A 21853-nucleotide genomic window follows, 5' to 3' on the forward strand; every position below is an offset into this window, starting at 1 on the left:
ATTTGAACCAATGACCTCGCTGTCTGGTCTCCTTCCCCGAACCAACCAACCAACCAACCTGTGCGGAGTTATATTGACATTTGAGCATGTCTTTTTGTAAGAGCCAACGTAACTGGATTTCATCCAGTTAGTTTTGACGCATCTTGAAGAGTTAAATTGTTTTCTCTGAACTTTAATCTCGTTTCCAAATGTTTCCTTGGTGCGCTTCACTGCTTGCCCTACATAAAAAATGAGCGACATGGGGACAGGCTGCAACTTCCCTCTGAAGTACTGCCTCCCATCATGTTCTTCGACATGTATAGCTGCCTGTCTCATTTCTGTGAAAACTGTAGATAAACTTCTGTTCGCTATTTTTCAACCCTGCTGTATACAAAATTTCAAACAATCTGTTGCAGTCGACGTTACCAAAAGTTTTCTCTAAATCTACAAATGCTGTAAATGTAGGTTTGCCTTTCGATTATATGTTCATATCATTTTGATACAAATGTCTTCACGAAATTGTTCCAGAGCTCATTATACGGATATCTACGTCTACATCTGTATACATTCCCCGGAAGCCACCAAGCAGTGCTTGGCGGAGTATACTTTGTACTACAGCTATTCATTTTCTGTGGAGCGAGGGAAAAACGATATCCTTTCGTAAGAGTCCTTATTTTTTTCTCTGTTAGCGCTACCTATGCTCGGTGCAGCATCTTTCTGCAGTCCGTCGCAGATGCCTGTTACCTAAATTTCCTCAATAATATTTCGTGAAAAAAAGTCTTCTTCCCTCCAGGGATTGCTATTTCACTTCACGTAGCATTTCCGTAATATTTGCGTGCTGATGGAACCTACCGGTAACAATCTAGCAGCACGCCTCTGAACTACTGCAATGTCATCCGTTAATCTACCGGTGGTAGCGCCAAACACTCGAACAGTACTCAAGAACAGGTCGCACTAGCGTTCTGTAAGTGGTCTCCTTTGTGGATCAGCTACACTTTCCTTGAATTGTCCCAATAGAGGGAAGTCGACAATTTACCTTCTCAAATACTGGCCTCACGTAGTCGTTCCATTTCATAACGGTTTGCAACGTCACGCCTTGACATTTCTCTACGTGACTGCGTCAAGTGGCACACCACTAACACTGTATTCGAACATTGGAAGGTAGTTTTCTCCTACTCATCTGCACTGACGTAGGTTTTTGTGCATTTAGAGCAAACTGCCATTCATTACATCAAACAGGTATGCTGTCTATCCAAAGAAGAGCGGCGCTTTTCGTCACGGGATCGTTTAGCTGTCGAGAGAGCGTTACGGAGATGCTAAACAAACTCCACTGGCAGACTTTACAAGAGAGGCGTTGTGCATCACGGAGAGATTTACTGTTGAAATTTCGGGACAGCACTTTTCAGGGGGAGTCAGACAGCATATTACTTCCCCCCACATACGCTTCGTGTTTTGACCACGAAGAGAAAATTCGAGCAACTAGAGCCAATACAGAGCTTACCGACGATCATTCTCCTCTCACACTATTCGCGAATGGAACAGGGTTGGAAGAGCAGATAGTGGTACCGAAAGTACCCTCCGCCACACACTATTAGGTAGCTTGTGGAGTATGATGTAGATGTAGATGTCTAGTCGTCCTGTATCCTCCTACAGTCACTCAACGACGACACTTTCCCGTATGTTTCAGTGGTCATGAGCAAGCACTCGCAGATCGTTGCTCACTCTGTTTATGTTCCTGGCATTCCTGTCGATGCCTTCTCCTCTTATGAACACTTGCCGTCCGGGACAACGCAATGGGTTCCATAACTTAAAAAATCTTAGGTCAGCTGTAAGCGCTTTCTACACTACTGGCCATTAAAATTGCTACACCACGAAGATGACGTGCAAGAGACGCGGAATTTAACAGACAGGAAGAAGAAGCTGAGATATGCAAATGTTAGCTTTTCAGAGCATTCACACAAGGTTGGCGCCGGTGGCGACACCTACAACGTACTGACATGAGGAAAGTTTCCAACCTATTTCTCATACACAAACAGCAGTTGACCGGCGTTGCCTGGTGAAACGTTGTTGTGATGCCTCGTGTGAGGAGGAGAAATGCGTACCATCACGCTTCCGACTATGATAAAGGTCGGATTGTAGCCTATCGCGATTGCGGTTTATCGTATCGCGACATTGCTGCTCGCGTTGGTCGAGATCCAATGACTGTTAGCAGAATATGGAATCGGTGGTTTCAGGAGGGTAATACGGAACACCGTGCTGGATCCCAACGGCCTCGTATCACTAGCAGTCGAGATGACAGGCATCTTATCCGCATGGCAGTAACGGACCGTGCAGCCACGTCTCCATCCCTGAGTCAACAGATGGGGACGTTTGCAAGACAGCAACCATCTGCACGAACAGTTCGACGACGTTTGCAGCAGCATGGACCATCAGCTCGGAGACCATGGCTGCGGTTACCCTTGACGGTGCATCACAGACAGGAGCTCTTGCGATGGTGTACTCAACGGCGACCCTGGGTCCACGAATGGATAAACGTAATTTTTTCGGATAAATGTAGGTTCCGTTTACAGCATCATGATGGTCGCATCCGTGTTTGGAGACATCGCGATGAACGCACATTGGAAGCGTGTATTCCTCATCGCCATACTGGCGTACCACCCGGCGTGATGGTATGTGGTGTCATTGGTCACACGTCTCGGTCACCTCTTGTTCGCATTGACGGCACTTTGCACAGTGGACGTTACATTTCAGATGTGTTACGACCCGTGGCTCTACCCTTCATTCGATCCGTGCGAAACTCTACATTTCAGCAGGATAATGCACGACCGCATGTTGCAGGTCCTGTACGGGCCTTTCTCGATACAGAAAATGTTCGACTGCTGTCCTGGCCAGCACATTCTCCAGATCGCTCAGCAATTGAAAACGTCTGGTCAATGGTGCCCGAGCAACTAGCTCGTCACAATACGCCACTCACTACTCTTGATGAACTGTGGTATCGTGTTGAAGCTGCATGGGCAGCTGTACCTGTACGCGCCATCCAAGTTCTGTTTGACTCAATGCCCAGGCGTATTAAGGCAGTTATTACGGCCAGAGGTGGTTGTTCTGGGTACTGATTTCTCAGGATCTATGCACCCAAATTGCGTTTCTATGTAATCACATGTCAGTTCTAGTATAATATATTTGTCCAATGAATACCCGTTTATCATGCGCATTTCTTCTTGGTGTGGCAATTTTAATGGCCAGTAGTGTACGTTCTCAGGAGTGGTTAGACGCAGTCCGGGGTGTGGATACTGCAGCGCGGCTGCTGGTTCAGACGGTAGGCAGGCAGCAGCCGGCGGACCCTGGAGAGGGCGGATAAGCCGTGGGCGTCGGCGACCGCGTCGCCTCGCCTCGGCTGTCCGCGGCGCGCATGCAGAGCACGGTGCGGGCTTCCTGGAAGGGCGCAGCTGCCGCCGCCGCCGCCGCAGCAGCACACGTGCCCCGCGGCGCGTCCTCACGCTGCGTCTCGCGTGTCCTTATCGGCCCGCTGGACTCTCGGGGCAAGCGACACCGAGCCGAGATAGAGCAGGGACCCTGCTGCTGCGCTGCGCCGGGGCAACCACCCGCCGCTTGTTACAGGAACACACTGACGTACCACGTGTTTGCTGTTCGCGGACAGGAACGCACTCGCTACCGCTTCGGACGGTTCTGTTTCTTAAATTTCCTAAAGTCTAGTGCTGAAAGTTCCCGCGAGTAGGTACACCGCATATTCTGAGTAAGTCGTCGACTTCACTCTCATCACCTTTACTCTCATCGACACATAAACAGATAAGCACGCACTAGGCATACGAAGTAGGCTTCCACGGCGATTGTTTATTTTGATAAAAACATCCAAGTTGAGATATACAGGGTGTAATGCTTACAAGTGTAGATATGAAACTCCCTGGCAGATTAAAACTGTGTGCCGGATCGAGACACGAACTCGGGGCCTTTGCCTTTCGCGGGTAAGTGCTCTACCATCTGAGCTACCCTAGCACGACTCACGCCCCGTCCTCACAGCTTTACTTCTGCCAGTACCTGGTTCACAGGAGAGCTTCTGTAAAGTTTCGAAGGTAGAAGACGAAGTACTGGCAGAAGTAAAGCTGTATAAACGGGGCGTGAGTCGTGCTTGGGTAGCTCAGATGGCAAAGGTCCCGAGTTCGAGTCTCGGTCCGGCACACAGTTTTAATCTGCCAGGAAGTTTCATATCAGCAGACACTCCGCTACAGAGTGAAAATCTCATTCTGGAAAGTGTAGATATTTTTGTATGTGGACCTCTCACCTCCGCCTAACTGTCATACTACTTGCAGTGGATCCTGATGCAGTTCGGAATTCCTGTGTGATGGTCTGGATAGATGTCTGCCTATTACACATTACGACCCTCTTCAATTGTCGCCGGTCTCTCTCAGTCAACGGACGACGTCCGCCTGTACGCTTTGGTGCTGTACGTGTCCCTTCACGTTTCCACTTCACTATCTCATCGGAAACAGTGGACCTAGAGATGTTTAGGAGAGTGGAAGTCTCACGTACAGACGTATGACACAAGTGACACCCAATCACCTGACCACGTTCGAAGTCCGTGAGTTCCGCGGGGCGTCCCATTCTGCTCTCTCACGATGTCTAATGACTACTGAGGTCGCTGATATGGAGTACCTGGCAGTAGGTGGCAGCACAGTGCACTTAATATGAAAAACGTATGTTTTTCTGTATGTCCGGTTACTTTTGATCGCATAGTGTAAACTGAACTGTTAGGAAGTATTTTCTGAAGCTATTTGTCTAGAGAGTGGGATTGTACGGAAGTGAAACGCTGACGATAAGCAGTTGGACAAAATTAGATTATAAGATTTTGAAATGTGGTGATACACAAGAATGCTGAACATTTAGATGGATAGGCCATTTAACTAATGAGGAGGCACTGCATAGAACTGGGGAAAAAAGAAATCTGTGGCATAACTCGATTAAAGGGAAGGATCGCTTGATAAGACACACTCTGAGTAATCAAGAAATCATCAGATTAGTATAGAGGAAATGTGGTGAGTTAAATTTATAGAGTTAAATTTATAGAGGGAGACCCAAAGACGAATACAGTAGGCAGGTTCAGGTGGGTATAGGCTGCAGATGAAGAGGCTTGCACATGATAGAGTATCGTCAAGAGCTGCACCAAACCAGTTTTCGGACGGAAGTGGAGGAAGACAACAATAATTACAATTAATACTACTATTCTTTTTACTGTTATTATTAATGATACTATAGGTTATCCGTATGCGATAGGATACTGCACTGTCAGGTATCGTTAAGATCATAGCATCACGCATTTGTACAATTTGAGCCAATTAACAGCTGTATTTGAATCGGGATGAAATCCTGGTGCCAAATGATGTCTCTTGGATGTCAGTGGATGGGAGCGGCAATGAATGCCTGTATTCCTATGTAAAATAAAATCTGCTTGTTCCCATTTTATTATTACTTTAATGTTCAGTTTAGCTACATTCTTTATTTTTCGCTAATAGTAATTGATTTCAAAAGCAAAAGGCTTTGTCTTCACGGCTACAGCGTAGTAACGAATGTGGTAAACATCCACAAATGAACCATGTGACCATCATAAAGCACCAAGTACCCTTCGTTGGCCGTGACTACACCAACACCGAAATCGATTGCAATTAGTGGAAGGTAGTAAAAAATAGCGGGCTGACGTAAGAAATAATAAACAAGGACTAAATTATTTTTATTCTCCGTGATAAGGAACTGCCATCTGACATCTTTACCTCTGCCTTTGCTATGGAAGCAACAAGAGACTCTCTCCTACAGTGCGATAGTCCAGCTTCTAACGTGCAAAAAAAAGTTGTATGCCTTTTCATTTCTGTTAGTTGCTTATAACACGTACTTTGGTCTGAAATTGGCGTGATATGGAAAACTGGAACACTTTTTCTCAGACCTTCACAAACAAATGTGGTCTGTCCATACCACATATTTCTGTCCTCTAATGATATTGTTACGAAGGAATTTGTTGTGTAAATTAGCGGACACTGATTAACGATGCGGATGAGCGCTACCTTTCCATCACGCATTATTTAAGTTTCAAACTCTCTTAGAATTATCACACTGTTCAAGAATCGTACAGTATCCTCAATGAAGGCTAGTGCAGATGTTGCCGGCAGGTGGGAAGTTGAAGTACTGCTGGTTGGAATCTTACCGTGGATAAGACTGAATGTCAGATTTGAACGTGAACGACACTATTGTCTACGCATTCGAATTTGCGTGATGCTCGACTTGAAGAGGTGTCGTACCGAAGTTCACTAGTTCTCGAGTACTTCGTGGGAAACGATATGTAGCTGCGAAACAGTGGTCAGTTGCTAATAAGGTTTCTTGTGGCTCCTGAGATTCGTGACGACGATCCACGACGACCTGGAAGCGCATACCTGGACTGACAGACGGCCGGTGAGGCCCCATGCAGACAGGCATCGCCGACGCCAGACTCGCAGTTATGCCATTAATCTCCGCGGACGAGTCGGAGCGGCCGCTCGCCTGCGCAGCACTTATATCCATTTACTAGGAGCGCCTGCGCGTGTAGCGAATTTAAATGCTCGCCTAATGAATGTCTTCACCACTGCTACACGAAACTTGTCCGAGGAAGCGCCTGCGAACTCGGCAGCCGAGCATCAAAATGTCTGCCTTCACGCCGTGAGAGCGACAGGTCGAGCTTGAAAGAAAACCAGCAACTGCAGTACTAACTGCTCTTCGCCTTGTAACAGCACTGACTTGCGGATTACAGCTGCAAGTGTAATTCCTCTGCTCGTAAACGCCGGCCTCTGAGTGCGCTCTGTGCTAGCAGGCGTGAGAGCACAAAGATTTATGAACAGATCGTCCAGAGATGAGATCTTTTTGCTGGCGTGCGTTGCGCATTATCTAAATGCAAGACTTGAGCGTACTAGTCGACTACAATGTTAATTATGAAAGACAGACGTGAAAATACGATGATAAATTAATCATAATTGCGAGGAATAACGAATGTTTCCCAATACATTACTATGATTTGTTGTATAAATTAAGAAGTGATAGTTGCTAAAAACACACAATTTTCGCGACGGATTGAACAAATACAGCGTCCACCTTTATGTAGTTAAATATGGATATACTGTCATAGCTGGTTATGCTTTTGCTGAGGGATGATGACAATTGCAATCTCTGACTTTTCACGGATGATGCAGCTATCTACGAACGGGTATAATCCAAAATTAATGTAGTAATATTCAGTCAGACGCTGACAAAATACCAGCTTCAACCGACATCCTAATGAATCATTTCAGAAGTCAGTCATTTCATAAGAAAAAGCAGTTACCAACTTCGATTCGTTAGCAAGATATTAGGAAATGGCACGTCGTATACCTAATGCATTCATTATAGTAACCCCTAACAGCTCATAATACAACACAGCTCAGGTGATCGAATTCGTATTATATCGGTCTAATAGCAGTCGTCTAGTGTCGAAAGAGACAAAACTGCCTAGTTCGGCAGGAAAGTGACAGAAAGTTAGGAGATATGTTGAGATTTACACCACGTCTGATCCGAAGATGGCTCTGGATTTTTGTTACTTTATTTTTTAAAAAATGTGAATGTAACTCTATAATTTTACACATTTCTTTATCCACGTCCATGCTGATGTTCCATGGTAAGATGTACCTGTAACACCAATTTAGCTGTTGCAGCACTGGGTAAGTGAGCGTTTAGGGCATGTTCTACTATTATTGAGGACGTCCTCATGGAGAAGTGTTACTGCTGTCTTACTTCGATCTGTTAGGATTACCGTATTGTTATGGTGGTAGAAGTGGGAGAAGGAAGTACTCGATGTCGAATCGCCGTAGGACTTGTCGTTCTTCAGTCTTATAAAGACTCTAGTTGCAGAAGTCCACCCCATACATTTTATCTTAGCATAAGATTTGCTCTAACGACGGGACCACAACGGGTATAGTCTCTTCTGACTCTAGCCTAACGTCACGATTACTAAGACATCAAGTGATGATATAGAGGAAACTGACTGTGCCAACTTCCACGCAATCAACAAATTTGACAAACTGATATTGGATGACGCGTTAGCGAAGCAGGCACCAGAGACTTACTTATTGGCTTCTTTCCGTTACTCTTTGAATTTCACTGGCAGGACTTGTGCAGCAGTGGACGAGGGACCATGGGAGGAAGTCGCTGCACATATCAGCACCACAGCTTTCACCTACAGTAGTGTTAGAAAACCGAGAGAAATCTAGAAGAACATCGCTGAATCGATAAGCTACAACAGAATCTGAACACGGCTCCTGCATGGAGAGCGAATTACATGGTTTAACACCTCTTCGATGAAGTGGCCATTAATAACGGTTAACTTCTACAGGGATGTGGAAGCAAGTCATCTGGTCCTCACTGAGACAAAACTACCTCAGCATCGTCGTACGGTAAATGATACGGAAATCATTGAAACCTAAAGGAAAGTACGGCTATTCCGTCCATAGCGCTGGATAATGAGGGCTCCTGTTGTAGCATACTTTGTTTTGGAGCACTTCGGCAATTTTCGTGCTAGTTTTGATCGCAGCTGTGTTTGTTGTTTAACTTTATTTGAAATCGATTTCGAGGCCTTTTTTTGCTACATCTGTAGACATTTCGGCGCGCTTGTTGAAATGTTTTATATATATCATATTAAAGGATGCCTTCATACAGCAACAGTGGCACGTAGGAATTATCCATCGAACTACAGACCTATATCATTGACGTCGGTTTGCAGTAGGGTTTTGGAGCATATACTGTATTCAAACATTATAAATCACCTCGAAGGGAACGATCTATTGATACGTAATCAGCATGGTTTCAGAAAACATCGTTCTTGTGCAACGCAGCTAGCTCTTTATTCGCAAGGTCTAGCGGTTCTAGGCGCTCAGTCTGGAACCGCGGGACTGCTACGGTCGCAGGTTCGAATCCTGCCTCGGGCATGGATGTGTGTGATGTCCTTAGGTTAGTTAGGTTTAAGTAGTTCTAAGTTCTGGGGGACTGATGACCACAGATGTTAAGTCCCATAGTGCTCAGAGCCATTTGAACCATTTTTTATTCGCACGAAGTAATGGCCGCTATCGACAGGGGATCTCAAGTTGATTCCGTATTTCTAGATTTCCGGAAAGCTTTTGACACCGTTCCTCACAAGTGACTTCTAATCAAGCTGCGGGCCTATGGGGTATCGTCTCAGTTGTGCGACTGGATTCGTGATTTTCTGTCAGGAAGGTCGCAGTTCGTAGTAATAGACGGCAAATCATCGAGTAAAACTGAAGTGATATCAGGTGTTCCCCAGGGAAGCTTCCTGGGACCTCTGCTGTTCCTGATCTACATAAATGACCTGAGTGACAATCTGAGCAGTTCTCTTAGGTTGTTCGCAGATGATGCCGTAATTTACCGTCTAGTAAGGTCATCCGAAGACCAGTATCAGTTGCAAAGCGATTTAGAAAAGATTGCTGTATGGTGTGGCAGGTGGCAGTTGACGCTAAATAACGAAAAGTGTGAGGTGATCCACATGAGTTCCAAAAGAATCCGCTGGAATTCGATTACTCGATAAATAGTACAAGTCTCACAAGGCTGTCAATTCAACTAAGTACCTGGGTGTTAAAATTACGAACAACTTCAGTTGGAAAGGCCACATAGATAATATTGTGGGGAAGGCGAGCCAAAGGTTGCGTTTCATTAGCAGGACACTTAGAAGATGCAACAAGTCCACTAAAGAGACAGCTTACACTACACTCGTTCGTCCTCTGTTAGTATATTGCTGCGCGGTGTGGGATCCTTACCAGGTGGGATTGACGGAGGACATCGAAAGGGTGCAAAAAAGGGCAGCTCGTTTTGTATTATCACGTAATAGGGGAGAGAGTGTGGCAGATACGATACGCGAGTTGGGATGGAAGTCATTAAAGCAAAGACGTTTTTCGTCGCGGCGAGATCTATTTACGAAATTTCAGTCACCAACTTTCTCCTCCGAATGCGAAAATATTTTGTTGAGCCCAACCTACATATGTAGGAATGATCATCAAAATAAAATAAGAGAAATCAGAGCTCGAACAGAAAGGTTTAGGTGTTCGTTTTTCCCGCGCGCTGTTCGGGAGTGGAATGGTAGAGAGATAGTATGATTGTGGTTCGATGAACCCTCTGCCAAGCACTTAAATGTGAATTGCAGAGTAGTCATGTAGATGTAGATGTAGATGTATTCTTGTAGATGTATTGTATTTCTTTCCGATGATTACACCTAAATGCCTGAAGTTGAAGCAATACAAGGCTTCATAAACAATTACATATAGCAAACAAGAAACACAATTGAGTGGAAAATTGGTATGATACTAGGCTCCGTGCTAGCCAGCAAAATAATTTTCAGTATAAGTCCCAACTGTACAACTTCTTGGAATTAACAAGCCTATTCTGCTGCAGATTTATGTGGTGTCCCTATTGCTTAAATAACTGCTGAGCTGATTTTTTTTCAGTGAAGCGTAAGTGGTTTCCTTCCACACCCTACTCGACGTAAACCTTCATTAATGACATCGTCATCCAAGAGATGTTAACGTATATACGTATGTTTCACACTTCCCCCAAACTAAATGGCCCGATGGGGATTTGAACCCCGACGCTCCTGAAAAAGGGTTCAGTGTCTTAATCAGTGTGCCGTCATGCTTACCATCATCACATGGAAACGCTATACTAGATTCCCTCCGTGTCAGATGACGTGACAATTCACACTCACGAGAACAACGGAGTAGCAGAGAAGGTCCGTGACGCAGACGGTAAAGGCCACGTGACGTCAGAGCGCGGAGCTCGCCCAATGTGTCAGCAGGCCTGGGTACTCGCATGTGTATGTGTATGCGCGGCCGGCTCATGAGTATGTGCGGCCGGCGCTTCCGGCACACGTGCCGCTGCGGACAATGACACCGGAAGGCGCGGCGCGGCGCGGCGCGGGGCTGCCGTCCGGACGCTGCCGTCGTGTCCTGACACTCGTCACCCACCCGCCTCCGTATTGTCCATCCGCAGATGAAAGGAAACTGCCGGCTACCTCCATCCTGCCCGCGACGTTGCGCCAAGGTGCGCTTCAGCCCGACCAAGCCCGGGTCTCTCTGGGAGGACCACAGCAGCTGGCAGTCACTCCACGGGCTGTGCTTGCAACAGCTTTACTTGGTTCGCAGGAGAGCTTCTGTAAAGTTTGGAATGTAGGAGACGAGATACTGGCAGAAGTAAAGCTGTGAGGACCGGGCGTGAGTCGTGCTTCGGTAGCTCAGGTGGTAGAGCACTTGCCCGCGAAAGGCAAAGGTCCCGAGTTCGAGTCTCGGTCGGGAACACAGTTTTAATCTGCCAGGAAGTTTCAGCTTTACTTGAAGTCACCAAAGCAAAGGAACCAAAGATTCGTGTTCTGGCCCAGACGGGCCAATCGGGACCGATCGACGGCCTCGACATTATCTGCCAATGGCGTCATTCGGATGCAGTATGGTTCAAATGGCTCTGAGCACTATGGGACTTAACATCTGAGGTCATCAGTCCCCTAGAACTTAGAACTACTTAAACGTAACTAACCTAAGGACATCACATACATCCATGCCCTAGACAAGATTCGAACCGGCGACCGTAGCGGTCGCGCTGTTCCAGACTGAAGCGCCTAGAACCGCTCGGCCACACCGGCCGGCTGATGCAGTATGGACTGGCATGCGGTCTGCACACGGCACTCCCTGTCGATGGTGACTTTCTTGACCTCGAAACAGCTACTTCTCACTCGAATAGGTCCTCAGCTGGTATCACGAGGCTCAGTGCACCCCGTTCCAGTTCTCCTACCAAGGAAAAAATCCCAGTCAGTACCGGTAATCGAACCAGGATCCTCCACACAGCAGCCAGACATGCTGATCACTGAACACCTGAAGTTACCAGGATCTCGGTATTTCGCACACAACAACAGAGGACTGCATTCGCTTTCCAAACAGCCTAATTTCCCTTTCTTCAAGGGGTCATACCGATTTCTTTGTTGAGGATCTGTTGTTTGTAGCCGTCCAACATGCACACTGGACTCGCATTCGGGAGGACGACGGTTCAGTCCCGTGTCCGGCCATCCTGAGTTAGGTTTCCAGTGATTTCCCTAAATCGTTCCAGGCAAATGCCGGGATGGTTCCTTCTAAAGGGCACGGCCGACTTCCTTCCCCCTCCTTCCCTAATCCGATGAGACCGATTACCTCGCTGTCTGGTCTCCTCCCACAAAACAACCCAACCCAACCCTCCAACATGGACTTACCTTCCACATCTACTTAACTCATGGTTATGATTAAAGTGCAGCAACTCACAGAGGTCCAGTGTGGGCTGTAATTATTCTATGGCACCGAAACTCGGTACATATTTACCGATTTACGCCAGGGAAAAAAACTAGTTCCGATGTTGGCCACCAGGAGCAAATCATGAGCTGTACAGCACCTCGTCGACGTCTCTGGTGCTCATATTGAACAAGTTGTGTAAGCAGCGATTAATAATAAAACCAACATGATATCTTTCTCACTTGTTTGATCTTTTGTGCTCACGTCCCGTTCCTAATCCATTACATACAGAAATATTTCTATATGTCTTTCTTGCTTTCACAGCGCCAGATTTGCACCTGGTGACCTAAACTGGAACTACCTTATTCCAGCGTAGATCGGTTCCTCATTAAAGCATTAGAATAACTGCCAAACCTCGCTGTCATACGATAACTACAGCCCACTCTGGACCCCTGTGAGTAGCTGCATTTTAATTGCAACCACCCGGGACTTACTGTGTAGGCCACCTTATAATTTGTGACGGAGAAAACTCCTAGTGTGACTCTTTTTTTCCTCTCTTCCCTGTTCCATTAGCGAATGGTGCGTGTGAAGAATGATGTGGATAAATTTCCCTATCGGCACAATTTTTTCTGGTTTTCTCATTGTGTCATTCCGGATTCTGTGTATGGGAAGAAGTAACATGTTTTCCGACTCTCCTTGCAAGGTACACTCTCAGAATTTCAATAGTAGAATTTGTTATAGTCTCTCTCACTGTAGTCTGTTGAACGTCGCCGTGTCACTTTCGCGCCGATTAAACGATCCCGAGACGAAACGCGCGGCTCTTCGTTGGGTATTCTCTATCTATTCTACTAACCCAACTAGCTTAGAGTACCGGATTTAAGAACAGGAGTCAAGAATTGATCGAGCAAATGTCTTGAAAGTCTCTGAATTTAATAAAAGAATTACATTTTCTTAAGATTCTCCCAACGTGATTGGTCTGAAATTTGTTTTTCCAATAACTGGCTTTACGTGTTAATTTCACTTCAGACCGCTATGGACAGTTACTCCTAAGTATTTTACAACTGTTACTGTTTACGGACACTTGTCGCTTGTATAGGGCTATAAGTGTAGATAATGTGATCACTGGTACTTTAACATGTGTACGCTTCAGTGCGTTAGTTGTTTTTCTCTGCGTCTAAAAATCTTCCTGCAAATGCATCATGTAATTTACTACCTGATGTTTTCTGCATAATAGTAATGCACTACTAAGTGGACTAAGCTTGTATGTATAGACTAATCTAGTTGTGTGCATGCATCCACACTCCCAACATCTGTCCTGTGTCCAGGCGAAAATAAACATTAATGGCTTGCTCTTGTCATATATAACTGGAGGTACTAACCAACCTAAAAACATACTACTCCTAAACTCCAAATAGCTATAATTATTAGTTTTGCAAATGAAGTAAATACTGTCGTAATGTTGTGCAGTACCCTGTCTTCAGTCACCAGTAAAATATTTGCACTGATACCCTTAACATCCTGTATTATAATCGAACAGTAGTTGTTAAATCCAATTGTGTGCAAAGCATTACATTTATATTCAGGGTCAATTATCAGTCACTGCACGAATCCTCAGTATTCTACAGATCTGGCTGAATACCTGGCGTTGCAATCTTTTTAATAGTGTGACTTGCCATGCCTTTGGGATTCGTGTCAATTCTGCTGTGTTTCTTATCCAAGGAGTGGTGGTTATTGGGCGTCGTGACTGTCGATTAAGTCAGTTGAATAAATACGACACCTAGCCACCTGTTTCAGTTTTATCCAGGCGAAGACACGTTAGAGGTCTCTGCCATGTTGAGCTGGTTTGATACAGTTACACGTTTATAGTCAGTCTGTCGACTGCATGATGAATTTTACAACTGCCTTATGCAAAGTAACAGTTATTTTACCCACATGTGACTTCCGAATTAAGGTGTACTTACTTCCACGTTGCAATTTCTTTGTTTCAGTATTATGCACCTTATTATATATTTGTAATAACTACTTGTTCTTGTTTCTTAAAAGTATATGTAATATATGTATAATGCTGAAGCAGCTACGGACTTCAGCATGAATGCAAGTGAATCATATTAGCAATTAAAATCTTGCCATCAACACCAACGGAGGACTGTTTCCAGGCATTTAGTAATCGAAGTCATGAAGGACAGGAGGATAATTTTGAGCATATTCCTCTTAGTGCTGCCACGTCTGTAGATACTCAACTGCATATATGAATCAGCACCTCTGATGCTAGTTGCGTTCATAGATCAACATCAGATGACACACTTGTCTGGAACTTTATGGATGTTCCGATATATGACAAATCACTCCATAAAGTCCAAAACACTTGTCACATGGTGACGTTTTATGAACGCAACCGAAAGTGAAAATTTAAAAAAAAAATGTGAATTGCGCTTCACGTGAGGATTTTTCTATTTCTTAGACAATAATAAGAACGAAGGTGCTTACCGCTTGTGAGTCAGTTTCTATTCTTCTATTCTGTTTTTCATCGTAGTGCGAAATACTGAAATTGCTGCGTCATTGAGGCCATGTAAGGTAACAACACCCCATCCCAGTCTGAGAAGTCGCGAAAGCAGTGGATGATTATGTTAGAGAAATAGCCAGACACGTCAATTGAGGTTCGTTATGTGATCTCACGATGCTACTGATACAGTACATTGTTCGGTATCAAAGGCTTCCAGTATACGATCGAAGATATTATCCGCCGTCGGGCATGTTTCTACAAGCGAGCTTAGTAGGGTTTCCTCGTTCCTGAAGATTTTATTGTGGTGTACCTGACTTGTAACAATAATTAATTTCGTTTTGTATAGAGAACTGGACAAGATGAGGTCATCGAAAACGAAAAACAAAAAAGTTCTATTATATAGCACTGGAGTGCTTCAGCTTAATGCAGCGTTCGTTCAAATAAATGTCTATAAAACTATAGTAATCGATATCGAGAAATGGTTAAGTTAAAGAATGTGAAACCTGGATATGTGTAATGAATAATCCATGTCCATTGTGTGTTTGGAGCTTACATCAAACCACAGATACTCGAGCTACAGAATTAAATATCTTATGAATACATTTGACTATTAGTTGCTTCAATTGGAACACAACGTCCACACCGTTAAGAACCTCTTCACCAATATTGCAGGTTCTTGTGGTACGTCAGTAGGTCTGGGAACTAGCAAAGCTCTCGCTACGAAAGAAGAAGAGCGAATAGAGACTAATTGTCATAGGCGATATATCAGCTCGGAACGTGATCTGGAACAACAGAAACCTAGAACTACAACTGAACACTTTCTGTCAGTACTGAATGGAGGATGTTCGTAGAGTGTTAGCGTACAGTAGTAAGTGAATATCTTGGCGGATGCGTACAAGACGCTGCGCTCATAGCTAGCACACCGCGCCTGGCACACGTGGCGCTCGGGGACCACAGCACACCTACGATACCTGAAGATGGGGTTATAACAGTCCGAAACCGATCGTGTGAAAATAAAGAAATTTTCAACGCCGAAAAGTCTAATCCGCTACAAAGACCCTGGTGGGAGCCCAGTGCCCTGAAGGACTTGTGTCGGGTTTTATCCAGACGGGCGCTAGCGAGCGGTACTTACCCATTGAAGGGGTAGCCGGCGAAGGCGGCGTCGTACGGGTGGTAGACGGACGGGTAGGGCCAGCCCGCGCCCGCCAGGTTCTCCTTCAGCTCCAGGCCCGCCTGCAACAACCACCCCAAATACTGTACACCACGTCTTACCTAACAGTCAAGAACATTCGCTATGAACTCCTTCCTTTTTTCTCCATGTGAATGAAACAACGTCAGCATCGCATTTATGATTTTTTCACTTGTAACAGATTCCTCCAAAAACTCATACAGAGAACTGTACATATACCTGTCTGATCAAAATTATCCGGACACCCCAACGTAAAGTGGGACTGGTAACTAGAAGTCCAGGGCGATGGGCGATGGGTATTGTGTTGTCAGCAAACAAACAATAGCAAAAAATGGGTCGATCGAGAGAACTCACTGACTTTGTCATTGGTCACTGGATGTCACCTGAGTCACAAATCCATCAGGGACTATTCAACCCTTCTGACGCTGCTCTAGTCGACTGTTGGTGGTGTGACTGTGAAGTGGAGACGCGAAGTAACAACCACAGTAAAAGGAAGACCAGGTATATCTCTTGTACTGACGGATAGGGAAGGTCGAGCATAGCAGAATGTAGTTGTAAAATAATCCGAGCGATACCAGAGAGGGAACCACTCCTGAGTTCGAAAGCAGTCCAGCTAACGTAATAATATCGCTAGTGACTTAAAAATAAAGGGATACAGTGGTCGAGTAGCACTTCGTAAGCCACACCTTACTGTAGTCAAAGTTAAGAGAAGCTTGAGGTGGAGTAAAGAGCGACGCCACTGGACAGCGGATAACCGGAAACAATTGATTTGGAGTGGCTATACCCTGTGGCAATCAGGTAGAAAACATTATCTGCCTACACGTATAGTGTCAACAATGAAGTTGGAGGGGGTGGTGTTGCGATATGGGAGGGTTTTACGTTGTTATGTTGTGGTCCCTTCCTTCTGCTTAAGGGAATGCTAAATGCGGAAGGATATGAAGACATTGGAAATGGAAAAAGTGGAAATGAACGTTTGGCGTTATTGGTCGGGAGGCCCCTTGCGGGGCAGATCCGGCCGCCTTGGTGCAGGTCTTATTACATTCCACGCCACACTGGGCGACCTGCGCGAAGATATTGTAAAGGAATGTGTACTGCATATAGCAGAGGACCAGGTCGGAAACGAAGATTTTACCGCCAGACAATGCACTGTGTCATAAACCAGCATTTGTGAGGCAATAGTTTGTGAACAAAAATATCCCTGAAGTGGACTGGCCTGGCCATAGTCCCGACCTGAACCCAATGGAACATCTTTGGGATTGAGGTGAGACGTCGACTTGGCTCCAGATCACAGCTTCCAACATCACTCTTGACGATGAGTGGGCTACTGGTCCTCCACAAACATTCAGATTCCTCACTGAAAGTGTCCCCAGAAATTTTTAGGCTATCATAAAGCCGAGGCGTGGAGTAACCTCATGTTAAAGTCTACTAATAAGTATCTGGATTATTTCGATCAAATATATGTGTGGTATCTCTGAAATGGAGGACAGTACTGTACAAACGAATTCTAATGGGCAATTTTCCAAATAATTTCACCAGACAAAATGTTAGCCACCGCCTTATAAGGTTACGCTAGTCGCTTTGGAGATTAGTAAAGGGTACGCTAGTCGCTTTGGAGATTAGTAGATGTGAAAAATTGGAACCAAGCGGTCATATGAGGCTCCGCAGCTGACGCAAGTATTGGTAGTGAAGTGGTGTGTACGTGCCAGTCGCTCATATAGAATCAGTGCAGTAAGACTGGTCGACGTTAATTCGTGACAGAATGGCAGAAATTAGCTGTAGCTTATGGACGTCCTGTAACCTTCCCGTGAATGAAATCACCTGATTGTTGGTAGTGGCGTATCCAACAACGTGTCTACAAAGAATGGCGTAACACGGCGTGAGAACAGTGGTTGTAACACAGTCCGAACCGACAGCACCGGAGACATCACGCCTTGCCAATGGCGATCGGATTCAAACTGGAAAGAAATCGCCCTGCCAGTGCATGCAGATGGGTCTCAACCACCTCCCTAGCGAACATTGCGAACGAAACTGCATTTACTAAACATTTGGCAAGGGGTAGCTCGCAAAAGGCCATTGCTCACAGCGGCACGTAAAGCTGCACGTCTTCAGCGGGCCAAAGAGCAGAGAAACTGAACAGTGGATGGGTCCGATGAGTAACTCCTTTCAAATGATGTAAGCCGTCAAGTGCACCGTCGGCCAAAGGAGACGTCCGATTTGTAGCGTATGGTGCATGCATTTCAGGCTTGAGATGATTCTGTGAAGTGTAGGGTGTGTTTTACGTGCTATAACTTGTGCCCACTCATTCAGATGATTGCGAATATAAACGAGTTCAACATTCTCTGGAACCAAGTTTTCCCTTTCTTCTACATATTCAGGATGTGTATTCTGTGCACACTCCAGCTTTCCAAGATTCCTACTGTCGTGTTCACATGGCTGCACGTATATGATACTGGTTTAATTAACACTCAGGCATTCTACGACACCTCGAGTAACAGATTAAAGCACTCGACATTGATCCCATTAGAAAAGGATATCCTGGAACAAGTGGTGAAACGAAGCTATCAATATCCTTAGTGTCTCTTCAGGATCCAACCGTCAGTGAATGGTTTCAGCTGTTAGTAATACATCTTAAGTAACTTAAGGGTTCTTTCCCGCGCCCAACAACTTTCGTCATCAGGGGCAGAGGCGATGTTATAAGATATTAGTGCTGTATCTCCTGGAAGTAACTAATTATTCCTCCTGTATGTTTCTAAACTGATGAATCCGAACATCCGTTCTCATCTGCTCAGTGCCTCCTTAAGCTGTTGTTAGACGATAATTATGGTCACTCCAGTCCTCAGATGCTGTGAGCACAAATAACAGCTTCGCGTCTGGTTACTAAATTATGGGACAATAGTTCCAGATCTCTTGAGACAGAGCTCAGGGGTAGCTGAAATCTCGCATGTGTTTATACGGACCCCATTATAAACCTACAACGTCAACTAGAATCCACTCTTCTCCTCCAGTCATTTCTATCATGACCCTGTGATTTTCGGAACATAGTCGTCGAAAAGAAAAAAAATAGAGCATCCAGTTATGCACACATCAGCCACTAAGAAGAAGTGGTCAACCAGTTCCATGTGTTGCTATACTTCACAGCTTTTGAGTTTTATTTTATAGCAGCCATTGTCGCACGTCAGTTGAATGCATCCGACAACATTACAACTGTAGGCATCTACATGAATGCGTATTGCGCTACATATGACAAGCACGCGAATGTAAGCAGGCGATCTATCCTGATACAACAGAAGGGTTGGAATAAGTTACGAAGTCAATCTAAATTCAATTATCTCATTGTTCTCTTCTCGAATCACAATGTTCACTTGCCCACTGCAGTCACTAACAGACAGTGTCATTGCATTCTCAACGGAACATGCACCTAGCTTCTGCTGTGGGGCTCAGCGCCCAAAACTATACGATAAAGTACGTGCTCTAGAAAACTTAAGCATTCTTCAAACTAGTATTACAATGTCATTTGCCCTGTAGATTTTTACCTATTTTCCAGAGCCGTGAGATAAAGTTTCCGAAGTCCATATTCGTGTATGAGACATGAATGTTCAACACGCTGCCTTCTGCTAGCATATTCACTGTCGTTCATGCGTTTTAAATATCATCAGAACATTTAAAAAGCGTCACCGTTACTATAAACAGCGCTTTTCCTATCCTTTGGAGACAGAGAAGAAATAAAATCTGTGCATCACTGTTATTTGTTTCATACTTCTCGTATACTATTGCACGGCCATGGTGGCACTTAATCGCACTCATCCACACCGTAGAAAGGTAATCTCCCTATAATGCCGTTTTATTCACATTTTTGAATCATGCCTTTCAAACAGTCTGAAGATATAGTGGAAGCTCGGCACTGTTCAGATGTCCAAACTCTGAGAACTGAAGCTATAAACTGAAACTTTGACATGATTGGTCGAAACTGCAAATTTATTGTCAGCAATAATTGATTTATTAAATATTTACGCAAAATTAACTATAATTTTCTCCACTACAAAAAATAGCTTAAACATGCTAGAAGAGTTCTGTGCCGTCAGAGAAGCGTGTTTTCATTAGTTTTGGAGAGGATTATGGTGCACAGACCGCTCTGATGAAGAGAACCTGATTTGTAGTATCAGCTTCCAAACCTTACCGACATATTTTGTATTGATAAACACTGGACACGTATTCATTCACCTTCATCCTGAAAAAGGAGTGCGATGGTGTTTCAGTAACTGAACTTCGAATGATCTTCGAAGCGAAACGACGATGCGGATAGCACAGGTATTTATAATAAGAAGAAACTATTGTATATTAACCGTATTTTTGGTAAAAGTGGTGAACATAGGATCAGAACGGTTATGGAGACGTCCAGATGTAACAAAGAGGGGATACGCTCTGCAGTTGAGGGTCTCTGTTGACACAAAGACATTGACCTAGAGGTCGTATTACGTACAACCCGAGGCTGTTTTGACGGAGTGTCACACCAGCGTTGGGACACCACGGGCTATGTATCATCCTGTCATTTGGAACTGGAGGAGAGGGGCGGGCGATAGTGTCGAGTCGTGTTCGGCTAATTGTGGGGGGCGTAGCGCGCTGCCGCGGTCTCCGGGCGCCGCTTCTGGGTGGCCAGATACCGCGAGGACTTTGCCGCCCACTTGCGTCACAATGTTGTTTCTACGCGTGACTTCATCGCGGCTGCGACTTGCAGCTCTACTTCGAGATCATCCAGAGCCGACACTCCCGTACCGTCGGCCATTTCGCTGCTGACTGCAAAATTATTTGTGCCATGTAATACCTTCATGACGTCTTCTTTTTTCTTTACCTATTAACGTCAGTTCTCAGATTAAGATGATCTGCTACACTGAAGCGCCAAAGAAACTGCGTATTCAAATACAGAGATATGTAAACAGGCAGAAGGCAGCGCTGCGGTCGGCAATGCCTATGTCACACGACAATTGTGTGGCGCAGTTTTTAGATCGGTTACAGCTCCTACAATGGCAGGTTATCAAAATTTAAGTGAGTTTAAGCGTGTTGTTAAAGTAGGTGACGACCGATGGGACACAGCATCTCAGAGGCAGCGATGAAGTGGGGATTTTCCCGTACGACCATTTCTCGACTCTACCGTGACTGTTGGGAATCCGGTAAAATATCAAATCTCCGACATCGCTGAGGCCGGAAAAAATCCTGAATGAACGGGACCAACGACGACTGAAAGAAATCGTTTAACGTGCAACCCTTCCGCAGACTGCTGCAGATTTCAATGCTGGGCCATCAACAAATGCCAGCGTGCGAACCATTGAACGAAACATCATCGATACGGGCCTTCGAAGCCGAAGGCCCACTCGTTTACCCTTGATGACTGCATGGCACAAAGCCTTACGCCTCGCCTGGGCTCGTCAACACCGACATTGTACCGTTGATGACTGGAAACATGTTGCCTGATCGGAGAAGTCTCGTTTGTAACTGCATCGAGAGGATGGACATGTACGGGTATGGAGACAACCCCATGAATCGATGGACCCTGCATGTCAGCAGAGGACTGTTCAAGCTGGTGGAGGCTCTGTAGTGGTGTCAGGCGTGTGCAGTTGGAGTGATGTGGGACCCCTGATACTCTAGACACGACTCTGACAGGTGACAAGTACGTAAGCATCGTGTCTAATCAGCTGCAGCCCTTCATGTCCATTGTGCGTTCCGATGCACTTTGCCAATTCCAGCAGGACGACGCGACACTCCACACAGCCAGAATTGCTACAGAGTGGCTCCAGGAACACTCTTCCGAGTTTAAACTCTTCTGCTGGCCACCAAACTCCCCAGACATTAACATTATTGTTCATA

General features: G+C 45.2%; 1 protein-coding gene across 1 annotated transcript in view; it reads right to left on the minus strand.

Moving 5' to 3' along the window:
• The window catches only part of LOC126101324 (iroquois-class homeodomain protein IRX-4), a 241659-nt gene that overhangs the window by 149031 nt on the left and 70775 nt on the right, over positions 1–21853 (minus strand). The window contains exon 2 of the mRNA XM_049912030.1: positions 15935–16035. Coding sequence (XP_049767987.1) covers positions 15935–16035 — 101 coding nt within the window. The remainder of the gene's footprint in view (positions 1–15934; positions 16036–21853) is intronic.

The sequence above is a fragment of the Schistocerca cancellata genome, chromosome 1 (assembly GCF_023864275.1).
Source record: "Schistocerca cancellata isolate TAMUIC-IGC-003103 chromosome 1, iqSchCanc2.1, whole genome shotgun sequence".
Taxonomy (NCBI): domain Eukaryota; kingdom Metazoa; phylum Arthropoda; class Insecta; order Orthoptera; family Acrididae; genus Schistocerca; species Schistocerca cancellata.